Source organism: Lagenorhynchus albirostris, chromosome 16 (genome assembly GCF_949774975.1).
Source record: "Lagenorhynchus albirostris chromosome 16, mLagAlb1.1, whole genome shotgun sequence".
In the NCBI taxonomy this organism is placed as follows: Eukaryota; Metazoa; Chordata; class Mammalia; order Artiodactyla; family Delphinidae; genus Lagenorhynchus; species Lagenorhynchus albirostris.
In genome coordinates, this window is record NC_083110.1 from 72,270,328 (window position 1) to 72,285,892 (window position 15,565).

The following is a 15,565-nucleotide window of genomic DNA, read 5'->3' on the forward strand; positions in this document are numbered from 1 at the left end:
AATATCAGAAATATTCAAGAACACAAGTATTATGCCGCTCAACACAACTAAAGGAGCAGCCCTCCCCCAACTCCTGAGCATCTGGGATGCCAGATAAAGGATCATCTGAGAAACTTCATCTGGCATGTGTTGCTCAATAAATGTTAACACTATATAGACTACAGTGATAAAAAATAAAAAGGCAGAATTTTCAAAAGAACACCAAAAATGTGGAAATAAGCTGGCAGAGGACCTAACACCCTCACAGATAACAAACTGCAGAAAACTACAAGCTGGGTTGTCAGAACCTGAAAACTAGTTAGCTGCAGTTAAGAAGCCAATCATTGGGCTTCCCTGGTGGCGCAGTGGTTGGGAGTCTGCCTGCCGATCCAGGGGACACGGGTTCGTGCCCCGGTCCAGGAGGATCCCACATGCCGCAGAGCAGCTGGGCCCGTGAGCCATGGCCGCTGAGCCTGCGCATCCGGAGCCTGTGCTCCGCAACGGGAGAGGCCACAACAGTGAGAGGCCCGCGTACCGCAAAAAAACAAAAAAAGGAAAAAAAAGAAAAGAAGCCAATCATCTTGGTTCCACATTCCTCTATTTTCTAAGTAAGACTGTACAAACTGGACCTATCACCACCCTTCCCATATACCTCCAGTCTGTCTATATAGTTTTACCTTTCAGCATTTTTTCTTCTGCCCTCCTCTGCTCCTCCTCTTCCTTTTCTCTATAATAGGTTATTCTTCGTTCTTCTTTACGTTGTCTTTTACGTTCTTCCAAACGATTATGCCTTTCTTCTGCTAATCGCTCTTCAAACTGTTTAAGTTTTTCCTGTAATTGAATGGTTACCAAAAAATAAAAAACAATCAAATTTTCAAGGGCTACAGACTGGCAGTAAGTTTTAAGTTTACAAAATCATTGCAAGTTTCGTGGAACCACAGAAAGCAACCATTAAGTATAAAAACCAAATTTCCAAATGACTGAAGTTCTCGCATGTCGAATTTTTTAAATTTTTAACTGACAATATTACCTATACCCAGTGGGTTTATTTTTATACAATAAATCAAATGATTAAGTCAGAAACTAAGAGCAGACACTTTGATCTAGTTTTTTCCTTTCTGAATCAAAGAATAAACAAAAGCTTGTATCAAAAGCAAATTTTATGCAGTCTACTTTCACCTTCAGAAAAATTTGTTCACAGTGATGGTTACTTGGCCTATAAAATAATTTCAAGATACCTCTATTAAAATATTATTTGAATGACGATTATAAATGTTAGCTCAAGACAGAATGTACCAAGGTTAAAGAAGAATCCTTAAGGTAAAACCCAAAAGCTCATGAATAGATGTTTCCCTGAAACCAGTAAGTTCACCTCATAAACAGACTGTCGTGCTGCCTTGAGCCGCATTACAAATAAATCTCTGTCTTCAAGCATCCGTGACATTCGGTTCTTATGTTCAAGAGCCTTTTCCCGTTCTAACTGCATTGTCGTAATCTGCAAATATATGATACAAAGTTAAATTTCAAAGTATTCATTATCTGCTTACTAACTTATCCCCAATTCCTGACAAATATTCTTGAAGAATTACAGGAAGTTCCTTTGCCCCTTCCATTCTGCCATAAAAATGGAAGGGTAACACATCCCTAGGAAGACAATCAGGGACAGAAGATGGATAAAGACAACTTGGAGCATCTGTAAGAAACAGTTTTAACCCCATGGTACCACAACATTTATAGAGGAAAAACTGAAATGTATATAGTAAAACAAAATAACAAATACCTCATGGTATAATAGGCACTATGGCTTTATTATTTAACGCATTTTCTTCCTTAAAAACAACTGGAGGGCTTCCCTGGTGGCGCAGTGGTTAAGAGTCCGCCTGCCGATGCAGGGGACACGGGTTCGTGCCCCAGTCAGGGAAGATCCCACATGTCCGGGAAGATCCCACATGCCGTGGAGCAGCTAGGCCCGTGGGCCATGCCGCTGAGCCTGCGCATCCGGAGCCTGTGCTCCGCAACAGGAGAGGCCACAGCAGTGAGAGGCCCGCGTACCGCCAAAAAAAAAAAAACAAAACAGAAACTGGAGGTTAAGGCAGATGAATTACTCATATAGGAAAGGCTTTTCCTTTGTGCTCCAAGTGAAACAATAAAAGGTTTCAGGGCACATGGAGCAAATCCTCTTAAGCATTTTAGCTGGTCTGTAACACTTTTCTTTTTCTAATTTCACATATTTTAAGAATTACCACACTAATTACAACTTCTAAAAAAACTGGAAAAACTGGCAACACTAGGCCCAGAACGACAACAATCCAATGGAACCAAGAAGGAGGGGCAGCCTCCATAGCTGTGTGTTGTCTCCTGCCTGTGGTTATTTTTTTAACTGGAATGAGGTCACTCGTTTTTACTGCAAATGTGGCCGCTACAAGCATTTGCAAATGTTGCTTTTATATCGTTAGGTAAATACATACAATACAGACTAACAAAACTATAGAAGGAGCTGTTTAGTCACAAAAAAAACAGACTGTATGACTCCATCTATAAGAAATATCCAGAACAGGCAAGTCTAGAGACAGAAAGGAGATTAGTGGCTGCTGAGGGAGTGGAGAGAAAATGGAGTGACTGCTAAGGTATGAAGTTTCTTTTGGGGTATGTTCTAAAATTAGGTTGCACAATTCTGTAAATACACTAAAACCATCAACTGCACGCTTTAAATTGGTGAAATACATGGCATGTGAATTGTATTATGCGGCATGTGAATTATATGGCATGTGAATTGCTGGGTTTTTTTTAAATAAATTTTTCAGCTATCCTTTGTATTTTACAAGTTCCATTTTTTAATCTCTATTCTGAAAATCTGTCTGTCTACCAATCTGTTAGCATGCAGCCATTAAAGCACCGTATCTGGCAAAAGAATACAAAAATCAATTTGAAACCCTGTTCCCATTACTGGCAGAGGACTTCATTATAGCTTACAGTCTGAAAATATAATTAAATGAAAACCTTACTCTTTCTTCTTCTTGTTGTTCCCACAGATCCATGTCTTTAATTCTCTGTTCTTCATAAGCACTCTTTATCAAAGGGATTTCTTCCAAACGTTTAGCTCTTTCAAAGTAGTCAATCTGAATGTCATGAAAACAAGTGTTGTTTAAAAAAAAAAAAATTCTTTTAAACTTGGCATGTTAAAGTTCACCAGTTCTTTCATTTACCTTTTTTTCTTGATTCTTTAAGCGTTCCTGAAGTTCTTTCTTTTCTTTCTCCAGTTGTTCAACCTGTTTAGCCATGATGAAATCGGGATCCAATTCTTCAAGGTCCTGGAAAGTAATACAAACGCACCATAATTAATAAGAGTATAAAAGAAGTGCATAGCAGTCAATATGGAGCACCATTTCTTTCTAGAAACATATGCTAAATTACTTTCTTTATAATGGGCAAATGTTTGCAATGGGTAAATTCAGGCAATATAAAAATGTTTTAAAATAGCCTTATTTCCACTTGATTGTAGGGAAAAACAATGTAATCTTAACATCTATTTCTTATTCCTCCATTCTACCGTATCCAAACTCCATTTCAACAGTGGCTAAAAACTGTAGCATCACGAAAAACAAATGCTTACTTCAGAGATTAATGAACTAGCTGTATCAAAATGAGTGAAATAACCAAATAACCCAAAATAAACCAATAAATGGTAAAGAACTGTGCTTCTGGGCTTCCCTGGTGGCGCAGTGGTTGAGAGTCCGCCTGCCAATGCAGGGGACACGGGTTTGTGCCCCTGTCTGGGAAGATCCCACATGCCGCGGAGCGGCTGGGCCCGTGAGCCATGGCCGCTGAGCCTGCGCTCCGCAACGGGAGAGGCCACAACAGTGAGAGGACTGTGTACCTCAAAAAAACAAAAAAAGAACTGTGCTTCTAAGAGACCCGAATAAAACTGAAGTTTTTAATGCATAATATGCTACATACTTCAATGTCAATATCTTTGAACGCTTTGGCTCCCAGTTCTGTCTTCTTGATCTGCTCCAAACGCTCACGAACAGTTTTCTTCTTGATTTGTTCATGTTCCTGTAAGATACGCTCCTTCTCTCTCTCCTTTGCCTCCTGTCGCAGCCTCTCTTCTTCAGCCTTCCGTACTTTCTGGAGTTCAGCTTCCCTCTGCTCCAGCTCTTCTTTCTCACGCTGAATATTCAGACTCTCAAGCCGCTCTTTCCTTTCCTCAATTGTCTGCCGGCGAGCCAGGATACGCTGATGCTCTTTCCGTGAATTTTTAAGGTATGCAGTAACAGCCAACTGATGCTGTTCTTCTTTCTCTTGCTTCAAAAACAAATGCATTAAAAAAATTTAAGCGACATACCATGGTATCAGACATCAAAAATATTACATAATCCTAATATATTATCCTTACATGCATCTGCAGTTAATAACAGACGATAACATTATTCAAGCTACTGGTTCCCAGTACCAAATACTATGGCGCTACTCCTACTTGAAGTCTTTAACAGTAGCTGAAGAACGTTTATCTGCTAGGTTGACTTTTCCCTGAACCAAATCTACTTTAAAGTGTTCAAGCCAAGGTGGAACACTAGCAGAGCTCACAAACAAGAAACAACTGAAGCAGAAAGGAAAAGCCCAATCATAGCACTCCCCTATTTGGAGGGTCATCACATGTGGTCTGTTATTGTACGGTTTAACAGTACTCCTTTTATCACATTACCCGAGTAGTGTTATCATTTTATCCCATGGAAGGAAGCTCAAAGATCTGTATATCTGATAAAGATATTTGATAAAAAATACCAAAACTATCAAATACAACTAAATGTCAATAGGAAATATATAATAAATCCCTTCTCTCAGACATCGTCTCAAACCTTTTTGTGAAAGACATAAGGGCCCCTCAAAAATTCTGTAGTCCATTTCTCCCAAAGATACATACCAGTATATGAGCTGGCTTAATGACTTCAAGGGCTTTTGCAAGTACTGAGGACATGGCTGTCAGCTGATTTCTGATCTGTTCTGAAGGCATGCTCTGCAGATGAGGACCAATTGGAGCATCTTCTCGAGTAGCATAATTCAAATCAGATCCAAAACTAAGGGTCCGAGATGTGTGGTCAATACGAACCTTTGAAAATTAAATGGTATTATCAACAGTTAAATCTACATGCAAATATAGTCATTCTACAAATGAATAACTTGATTAAAATTTCAAATAAAAAATTAACTGAAGAATGTCAAATATAAAAGCTAGAAGATTGATTCAATAAAGCTTTACAAGGGTGCCACTGTACCAAAAGCTGAGAAACAAAGAGTATGCGTTTTTTCGTCCTCAAAGGCCTCCAACCTCAGAGTCCCCTTGCAGCACCTACCTGAAGATCGCAGTGCCTGGCTGCATCTACTATGGCCCGTTCCAGTTGGAAAGCATCAACAAAAGGAACCAGAGAAGTCAAACGAGAAAACTCAATGCTCTGATAAATTTGTGCCACCTGCGTAAAAAACACAAGGTTAGTAATAATAGCTATCATTTATTCAGCAATTTTTATGTGGAGTCTCATGACAACCATGGAAAGTAGAAATTTAGCCTATTTTTCAAAGAAAAGAAAACTGAAGCTCAGAGTATGTTAACAGTACATTGCTGGAGCTGGAATTACAATCCAAGGCTATTTCAAAGGATTATGTTATATTTTGAACCATCACATAATCCTTTCATATCCTAGTTTCATTAAAAAAAAAAAACACCTAAATGGTCACATATTTGTAGATAGAGACCTGCTACTTACCTAATTCATCTGAACACTTAATAAAATTGTTTATTTGTCTGAAGGAGACTGGCAGTATTACTACTTAGTTATACTGCTAATTAACCTTCAATTATTTGTATAGCACATAAGAAATAACACTGCTCACATACAGGAGAGAAAGCAGGTCAATGAAATGTGCACAAATATGAAAGTGAACATATAGTAAAAGCCCCCCCGCAATGAAACAAATGGAAGACAAAACAGGATCATTAAAGCCATATTAGAAACCATAATATTCAAACTTAAGTACAAAGGTGGGCTAAAATACGTTAAAAGACTGACAATACTGGGACTTCCCTGGCGGTCCAGTGGTTTAGACTCTGTGCTTCCAACACAAGGAGCACGGGTTCTATCCCTGGTTAGGGAACTAAGATCCCATAGGCCGCGCAGTGCAGCCAAAAAAAAAAAAAAATACTGATAATACTTAGTGTTAGCAGGAAAAAAGGCTTTCTATTTCTTGTTCACTACTGGTGGGAGGGCCCATGAATCCGATCTTTGAGGATCTATTAGCTTTAAATGTGTAGACCATGACTAATTCCACTTCTTAGCTACAGGAAGTCACAGAAGAATGCAAAGATACAAGTACAGAAGATGCTCACTACTGCAACATTTTATGACAGCAAAAAAACTAAAAAATTTCCATCAGGGCTTCCCTGGTGGCGCAGTGGTTGAGAGTCCGCCTGCCGATGCAGGGGACGCGAGTTCGTGCCCTGGTCTGGGAAGATCCCACATGCTGCGGAGCGGCTGGGCCCATGAGCCATGGCCGCTGAGCCTGCGCGTCTGGAGCCTGTGCTCCGCAACAGGAGAGGCCACAACAGTGAGAGGCCCGCGTACCGCAAAAAAAAAAGAAAAAAAAAAAATTCCATCAATAGACTGTATAAATAAATCATGGTACCTTTAGCCAATGAAAAACTACGTAGGTATTAAAAGGAATAAGACATAAACGGCTAACAAGGAAAAACGTACGAAGACAGTGGTCAACAAAAAAGAGACAAAAGCAGTTATGAATCACATAATTGTTTTTTCAAATCAAACAGATAAATAATAAAACTAATTTTGGTGGAGGGTAGAATTTGGGGAGGCTTTCATTTTCTAGGCTATTCCTACATTTTTAGTTTTGTGATCAAAACAATCAAGAGAGAAATTACAGTTCGTCCATAAAACATTCATTTTTTTCATCTTTACCTGCTGGAGAAGCCGGAGTATGGTGTTGTTTTGCAGCTGTGGGACATACTGTTGTAACTCTGGCTCCTTTTCAGGTTGCTCCCTAACCCAATTTAAAACCTATAAAATCCATTAAATTGAAAAAGAGTTATATTTTCTACACGACAAATACTAAAACACCTGAGATTTTTTTTTTTCAATTTTCTTAACATACAAAACCACCACACAATGCAAAGAAATACAAAAGGTAATATGCAGCTATTGACTGTTGTCTGAAGGTGACTGACAGCAATGGCTAAATTAGTCATGCTGCTAATTTACCTCCAAAGGTTTATTTAGCACATCAGAAATATCTTTTCTCTTGACATAAAAAAAAAAAGACAATGAAATGTGCACCAAATTCAAACACACAGGACAACACTTCTCTCTTAACAAATAAAAATACAACCTAAAACTGCAACAAGGCTGGCTACGTGGTAATGTAACCAAAGCTTACCTTTGTGACTCTGTCACAGAGTTTTAGTGGGTTAAATTCGACTTCTAGCCAATTGTAAAGGTCTTTTACTTCTGGGACAACATACTGTAGCACATTGAATCTGACCTACAGTAAGCAAAACAAAAGCTTTAAATGCTGAAGGTGTTTTCAACTGGGATTCTGAAATGATTATAAATTAAAGAAAAATATAAGATTGGAAATCTGGGATATGACTCTAAGATTATCTAGCCTCAACCTCACCTCCTTGAAATTTATGAAAAAGAAATCCAGGACCACTACTCTGAGTCTCCTGCCCCAAATTATGCAGCTCTCTACAGTGAAACCCCAAAAGAATTTACAAGGGAAATAAAAACTCATCAACACAATCAAAATATTTACAAAGACAATTTGTGTGGCCAACATCGACTAATTTATTATCAGTAACAAGTAAAATACCAGTTTACAAACAACTTTATCACACAGAAGTTATTACAGCAGCGTCACTCCTGATAGCCACAAACTCAAAAAAAACTCAGGACAAAAAGGGATAGGTTCACATTATATACAGAAACGGTCAAAGAAAGCACAGCTACATTCAATACATGAATAAATCTCCCAGATAGTGAGGAAAAGAATTTCACATATTATTCCATTTATGTGAAATTTAAATTTCATATAAAATATACAAACAGGCAAAATTAATCTGTGGTGTTATAAATCAGGACAGTGGTTCTTCTTGGGGGAAATGGGAGAGTGTTGACTGGAAAAATCTTTTGAGAATTTATGCAATTACATTTATGATTTGTACTTTAAAAAAAGTTACAGTTTAATACATTTTAAGTTTATATTTGAATAGAACTCAACTTCCTTTCACAATAAAGATGCTGCTTGCATAAACCGCCCTCACAAAGGAGACAAAAAAGTGGTATAATTTTATAAACTCCAAAACTGCCCATTACCAAATCCTATCTTACCTGTGCTCTAACTACATGCAGTGCATGTGACCTTTATCCTTTACTTGTTGGAAACTGCTAACCCAAAGAAAGAACAACTGCAGCCAACAAACCAAGACCCCCAAAGCACAGGAGCACGTACCCCTACAGACTAGGTTCCAAACTGAGGCAACTGTTGGCAGATCCCATCTCCAAGACAGGAGGATGTCCACACTCTCGAGCACTCTAGGTTTCTCTCCAGTGCAAAATGCGTGCATGACTGATGTCCCACAGCATTTGAATACTTCCCTTGTAAATGCCCTTGTATGTTTATAGGAATAAGATGTGATACAAGCATTCAAATAAAATTCCCCCAGTCCTGATTTCATTCCTATCAAGAAATTATTCTATAGCCATCATCAAAAAGTCTACAAATAAACCCTGGAGAAGGTGTGGAGAAAAAGGAACCCTCCTACACTGCTGGTGGGAATGTAAATTGGGGCAGCCACTATGGAGAACAGTATGGAGGTTCCTCAGAAAACTAAAATTAGAATTACCATATGACCCATCAATCCCACTCCTGGGCATATATCTGGGTAAAACTATAATTAAAAACGATACATCACCCCTATGTTCACAGCTGCACTATCCACAATAGCCAGGACGCGGAAACAACCTAAATTTCCATCAACAGATGAATGGATAAAGATGACGTAAATACACACACACACACACACACACACACACACACACACACACACACTGGAATACTACTCAGCCATACAAAAAACATAATGCCATTTGCAGCAACATGGATGCAACCAGATTATCATACTAAGTGAAGTCAAAAAGAGAAAGACAAATACCATATGATATCACTTATATGTGGAATCTAAAATATGACACGAATGAACCTATCTATGAAACAGAAACAGACCCATAGAGCACAGACTGGCGGCTGCTGGGGGTGCGGGGTAGAGACGGACTGGGAGTTTGGGGTTAGCAGATGCAAACTCTTCCATACAGAATAAACAACAAGGTCCTACTATACAGCACAGGGAACTATATTCAGTATCCTGAGATAGGCCATAATGGAAAAGAATATTTAAAAAATGTACATATATGTATAACTGAATCACTTTGCTGTACAGCAAAAATTAACACAACACTGTAAACCAACTACAATTCGATTTAAAATAAATAAATAAATTATTCTTCTAGATTTTCCATTTAGCACCCCCTCCAAATAGGGAATGTGCTAGACAGGATACCATAATCTATTAAAGTACATTTCTCTCTAAAATTAATAATTGGCTTTCTGACCTAACAATACCTTATGAACTTGATTAATTTGAGTCTGTTCCTGAGATATTAGAATCATTCTCTTGGTGATTATGAATTTAGTTATATGAGCCCAAAACTCAGGTCTCGACCTTGTACATATGGTGAACTCAAGTTTTGTAAAATGCCTCTTGACAGTTAGCTATTCTATTCATCTGGCACCAACCAGTACCTTTCTTATAAACTTAAACATTTATCTATGGGTACAATGAGGACCCAGATCTGGATGTCCTGGCTACTGACCCTGATCCCACCAATACTCACCCCTGAATAAGTACCTTTAACATCAAGGTGTGCTATGTACAGACATGGGCTCAAGAGATATGGATTATACTTCCAGTTTGGCACATTTTTCAGTATTTAAAAAATTTTTTGCTAGTAAGACCTCTTCCTAAACACAATGCTGTTGTTTTATAATTTAATTCAGTCCCATAGAAACTTTCCAAAACACAAAGCTGATTTTTGTAAGTGGAAGCAGAATAAAACATGGAGGCATACAAAGACAGAGAAATACTGTTGTAGATATTAAGTTTTTTTATAAAAGTTGATCACAAAGGGAATTTGCCTTGCTACTATACAGAGAAGTATGTTACAAGAGAAAACTGTTGCCATATAAAAATTGTGTTAATTTTTATCTAAATTAATTGACTGCCAATAAAGTAAGGCCTATTCTCTAATACCTGTCCCTCCTTTTTCTCTTGTTCCAAAGTAATTTGCTGGAGGTGTACCACAATAACCACAAAGTCAGACTATTACTATTAATCAGAATCTCTAAAATCTAAACTCCTCTAAGAGTGCAAATTCCATTTAAGCATCACTTGCCTGGCACGTAACAGACACTCACGTGATAAGTTTCCACTGAATTAAAGATTCCAATGTAAAACATTGTGAAGATACAAAATCTTAGGCTCCATATTCTGAAACTGATTTAGTGAATGCAGTGGGTGAAACCTAGAAATCTGCATTTTAAAAAGTACTTCACAAAATTTCAGTGCATAGCCCTGATTAAGAATCACTGCCTTAGTAACGTACAATGAAAGTTTAAAAGAAAAAAGTTGGAAACATTTTAATTGTCCAGAATTGGGCCTAATCTAACTCACATTCTTTCCTAGCCTCATTATCGTATTTCTAACACCTATCAGCTTGATTTTTTTCTCTTGCCCCTGAACATTCTTGCCCATCATCACTTCTCTTACCAAGTGGCCCATATTATTCCTTAAAGCTAGTCCAAGTCTTGTCTGCTACATCAAATTTAACCCCAGCTCACTCAAGACAAAACACCTCAAATGAACACAGTGTTGACTTACACCAGTGGTTCTCAAACTTGTCCATGCATCAGAATTCCCAGCATTTAATAATCATAAATTATAAAACCTGACCATATAGCTTTCTGTTCAAAGCCATAAGAATGCTAAAACTTATACCAACCATATCGTTAATAAGGCCAATTCGCGTTGGTGGGGCTTGCAGGCCTAGCAGTGTTGCAAGGCGACGCTGTTTTTCAACTATAATGCCGTCCATATCCAGAAGTCGAGCAATATCAGTACGCTCAGGGGTAATGGGGATGGAAAGAGTGGCCAAAAGGACTCTAGTAGACATTCTGGAGAACAAAGTTACAATCTGTTAAATATGTAAATGTTACTTGATAAGCAGAAAGACACTTCTCTTTAATCCTCTAGTAAAATATGCCACTGATAGAATATGTACACCACCATGGTAAACTGTACTCATAAGTATTCGTCAAAGCATGGGATTAATTAAAAGAGAAATGGACTATGCTAAAATGAACACTTGGAGAAGCAGAACTTCATTCACCCGCTTACTACCGTCAATGTCTTCTAGCTATAAAGACTGTGGGTAAAACGGCAGAACAGACACATTTGCGTGTACCCCATACTTCCTTATAAAAACATTTAAGGCAGCTTTTAAAACGAAGGGAAAAATGACAATAAGAAAGAGGAAAAAATTACAAGGACCATAAGTGAACATAATTATGGAAGGTGGGGGTCAAAAGCTAAAGCTTCCTTAAAACACAAAAGCAAAGTCGGGTTGAATTCAGAGCACCGTAGGACACTAAGGATTGTGTGCTCTGGAGCACAGGAGTCTAGAGTTGGAATCTCAGCTTCACGATTCCCAAGACTGGAACCTTAGGCAAAATACTTCATTTTCTGAGTCACAAGGCTGTTGTGAGGATTAAGGAAAATAACGTACATAGAGCAAGACAGCTTAATGATTATGACAGTACTCTTACAGTATTTTCTAATGGGAGAGTATAGAAACAACAAAGGAAAATCAGGTTTTTTCTTATCCCAAACAGACATGGATTACGTACAGGACAGTGAATGACATAATGAACACTATCCTCAAGAGTTATTTTTTAAAAATACATACTAGAAAAATTCATTTATTTGGTTCCATGTATTTCTTTAAAAGCTAAAAGAAAAACAATCTGGTGTATGTATTTCTACTAGAGGCCAAAATAACATGGTCTACCAATAAGATACGGTATGTGAGTTGCCTAAGCCCAACTGAAATGTACAATAAAAACCAAACATGACTGAAAGAAAAGTATATATGTAATGTTAAAAAAATAAAATGGTCTTTAGATTGTTAGGTTATAGACTATCTATCTACATAAAAATACACACATCAAATATTCTATACAGTTAATGTTTTATAGTTGGGAAAAAGTTACTTGATAGAAGTACTCATTTCTTTTGTCTAATTAGTTCCTAGATTCTAAATACCCATACGCGGATAGAAAGCTCATACCTTAACACTGACTTTTCTAATATTCCATTTTCTCAGTTGGAGAGTTATCAGATAAAAGATAGCTACTGAAGACCAAGAATACTGCCCAAGAAGAACCACGTCAAGATATTTTTGGTAGCTACAACTGGAAGGACTGCTACCGGCACCCAGTGGGTAAACCAGGGATGCTGCTGAAGATCCTGAATGCAGTCCCCTCCACAACAAAGAATGAACCAGTCCCAAATGTCAACAGTGCAGAAGCTGAGAAACCCTCATCAAACACTATGATGCCATTTAGAAGTTATTTCTTTCATAATTTCAATACTATCTGATAATAAGACTCTTACCTTTGCATCTCTTCTTGTGTAAGATTCTTTCTCATTTCTCTAGATAAATGATAAAGACGATGGAGTGTAGATGCATGAAAAAGAGCATTTCCAGATTTCCAAAACACAGTTGAGACTTTGTTATAATAATTTGCCATCAACTGAGGTTTGGGCGGTTTTTTAGACAAGGAGAATAGCCCATGAATATCTTCCACAGCTTTGAATGCTTCCTAAAATTAGTGGTACAAATTACAGTCATTGCATTCTAAACAAACAAACAAATCTAACTCAAATCTCTTTATGAAACTTAAAATACAGAACACAAGAATAAAAATGGCCAATAAAATGCCTTCATGTGTGGTTCTCTTTATTCGTCTATAATTCAATATCTGATATGTCTCAGAAAAACATCACAATTACAAAAACACTAAATCCTTAAACTGCTTAAAGTAGATTGCCCAAACTTTTTTTAAAAATATGCATATTATCATACCACTTGAGGGAATATATATTTTAATCTCAAAGGATATAAAACACAATATAGAGGTTATTTGAGTGATAAAGATAATGGCTATTTTCTCCCTTTTACTTATCTATTTTTCCTATACTAAGCGTGTTTACTTGTCTTCTATTGAACTTTTTTTCCTCTTTAGTTCATCAGACAGTATTCCAAGGGTGTACCCTACAGAAAAGGAAAATATGGGGAGAGAGCGGGAAATCACATTTCCACTTGGCTGAAAAACTACCGATTTTTAGTTTCTTCCTCTGCAATTTCAATTAGATTTGGTGGGGGAATCAAATATATGAAAACAATTCATGTGAAAATGTCGTTGCAGAATTCTTAGAGTAAAAAGGCCATGCTGAGGACAAGATTCCCAACACCACTGGGATCTCCAATGTATGATATTCACTGTGCATTGCTTACTAAGGCAGGGCAGCACTGAAACATCTAGGAGATAATCTAGTGCAGTGCTTCTGTAGCTCTCTGCGGTAAAGGACAAGTTCATCTTTGTCATTTCTAACCTGTTGCCACCAATACTTTTATAAAATACAATAAAATTACTACAAAAATAAGATGGAAAGATGAACTTAGACTTTTTTTTAATCAGAGTAAACAGACACAAAACTACCATGAAACTTCTTTAAAAAATTTTGTAATGCATATCCTCCAAGCATTAAGCCACACTTTGAGCACTGAGGTCTGAAAAAGATTACATGATTTGGCTCAGAACTGACAGCAGGCATCAAGAACCAAAATATCTGAGACTTCCTGTCCAGAACTCTTCCTACTCCATTAGACAACCTTAAATTTGTCACCTATCTATTGAAATTAACCAACAGATTATCAAGATGCAGATACTCATTAAGAAAAAAAAGGTAATATGGGCTGTTATTACTACAAAGAAAAGCTAACAGTTCACAACATACCTGCCACAATTCCATGCTGATAGCACTGTCCAACTGAACGAGCCTGGTTTCCAAATGCATGGACTGGCTCTCTGGATTATTAAGATTGATTGCTGTACTTTGGTTATGGTGGCGTTGAATCTGAGACAAGTGCATTCTCAAATTGTCACACAGCTTACGGAATTCAGCCTTACGGGTATATTGGAGGCAGAATTTGAAAGCTATAAGCATAAGTGTAAAATATATTAGGTACTTTCCACCATCAACTTAAGTATTTGAATAGGTTTTATTTCATATACTAAGGTCAGTTATTTTATCAAGATTTACCAAACTCACCATCAGTCTTTAGAAGTGATCAGAGTCATAACTCACTTCATGTGCCCTGACCACCTTTTGGACATAGTCATCAGTCCTGGTCTAGGACTAAAATACGGTTCTGGGAGAGTTTACAAAAGGAAGCGATTCAAATTTAGGTCTAGGAGGGACTCACCTTTCAAACACTTCAAACCCTAAAAGAGCAAAAAAATTCTGGTCTGAAATACAATGAACTTTCCTATCTAAGTTACTAGAAAACAAGCTTTTGCACTAATTAAAACTAAATAATACAAATTGGGGGTGTGTGGTAACCTAATTTCTACTGTGTACACAGATGTGCAAATGAAGTACTTGCTCCACCATTAAAATACATAGTCATTTCCTACTGTCAAAAATGCAATACTGGGCTTCCCTGGTGGCGCAGTGGTCGAGAGTCTGCCTGCCGATGCAGGGGACACGGGTTCGTGCCCCGGTCCAGGAAGATCCCACATGCCATGGAGCGGCTGGGTCCGTGAGCCATGGCCGCTGAGGCTGTGCGTCCCGAGCCTGTGCTCCGCAATGGGAGAGGCCACAACAGTGAGAGGCCCGCATACCGCAAAAAAAAAAAAAAAAAAAAAGCTATACTAAAATAACTTTTGTCCTTCCCCTAAAAAAGAGTATTTCTATTTCAAAGGATGCAGTTTAACTACAAGTTAATATTTATCTCAACTGTTATCAAAAAGCCCTAGCTTGTGTTAAATGAAAATTCACATATGCTAGCCATAACAAAACAGATCAGCCAATCAGCCCCATATTAAAAAGAATGGCAACACCTGACTGTGCCTAAGGCCAAAGTAAGAAAAAGCCAAGAGCCACTCTCAAGTCACTTACAGTTAAAAGGCTGCATTGACAGTAAGGCAAAAAGACAAGATTAGGAAAACAGACTTAACACAGTTCTTCAGATTAAAAGTGCATGCAGTATTAACTACTAGATACTTTTTATGATGATCCTGAGTCATCAAGGTTTAGTTCTATATTAACACTGTTTAAGAAAGGAAAAATATATAGTTTTTCATAGAATCATGTAAATCTTCTGGACCTTAAAAAGAC

General features: G+C 37.7%; 1 protein-coding gene and 2 non-coding genes across 3 annotated transcripts in view; all 3 read right to left on the minus strand.

Annotated features, from left to right (window-relative positions):
* The window catches only part of EIF3A (eukaryotic translation initiation factor 3 subunit A), a 33,917-nt gene that overhangs the window by 10,070 nt on the left and 8,282 nt on the right, over window positions 1-15,565 (minus strand). Inside the window, exons 5-16 of the mRNA XM_060125848.1 lie at window positions 14,183-14,382; window positions 12,776-12,984; window positions 11,106-11,277; window positions 7,426-7,530; window positions 6,951-7,049; window positions 5,334-5,450; window positions 4,904-5,089; window positions 3,937-4,284; window positions 3,186-3,290; window positions 2,985-3,098; window positions 1,352-1,474; window positions 657-810 (exon numbers count right to left, since the gene is read on the minus strand). Of these exons, the coding sequence (XP_059981831.1) occupies window positions 657-810; window positions 1,352-1,474; window positions 2,985-3,098; window positions 3,186-3,290; window positions 3,937-4,284; window positions 4,904-5,089; window positions 5,334-5,450; window positions 6,951-7,049; window positions 7,426-7,530; window positions 11,106-11,277; window positions 12,776-12,984; window positions 14,183-14,382 (1,932 nt within the window). The remainder of the gene's footprint in view (window positions 1-656; window positions 811-1,351; window positions 1,475-2,984; window positions 3,099-3,185; window positions 3,291-3,936; window positions 4,285-4,903; window positions 5,090-5,333; window positions 5,451-6,950; window positions 7,050-7,425; window positions 7,531-11,105; window positions 11,278-12,775; window positions 12,985-14,182; window positions 14,383-15,565) is intronic.
* LOC132507696 (small nucleolar RNA SNORA19) lies at window positions 5,777-5,906 on the minus strand. The gene has a single exon (XR_009536269.1). It is a non-coding gene; the product is annotated as a small nucleolar RNA SNORA19 (small nucleolar RNA).
* On the minus strand, window positions 7,196-7,325 carry LOC132507697 (small nucleolar RNA SNORA19). The gene has a single exon (XR_009536270.1). It is a non-coding gene; the product is annotated as a small nucleolar RNA SNORA19 (small nucleolar RNA).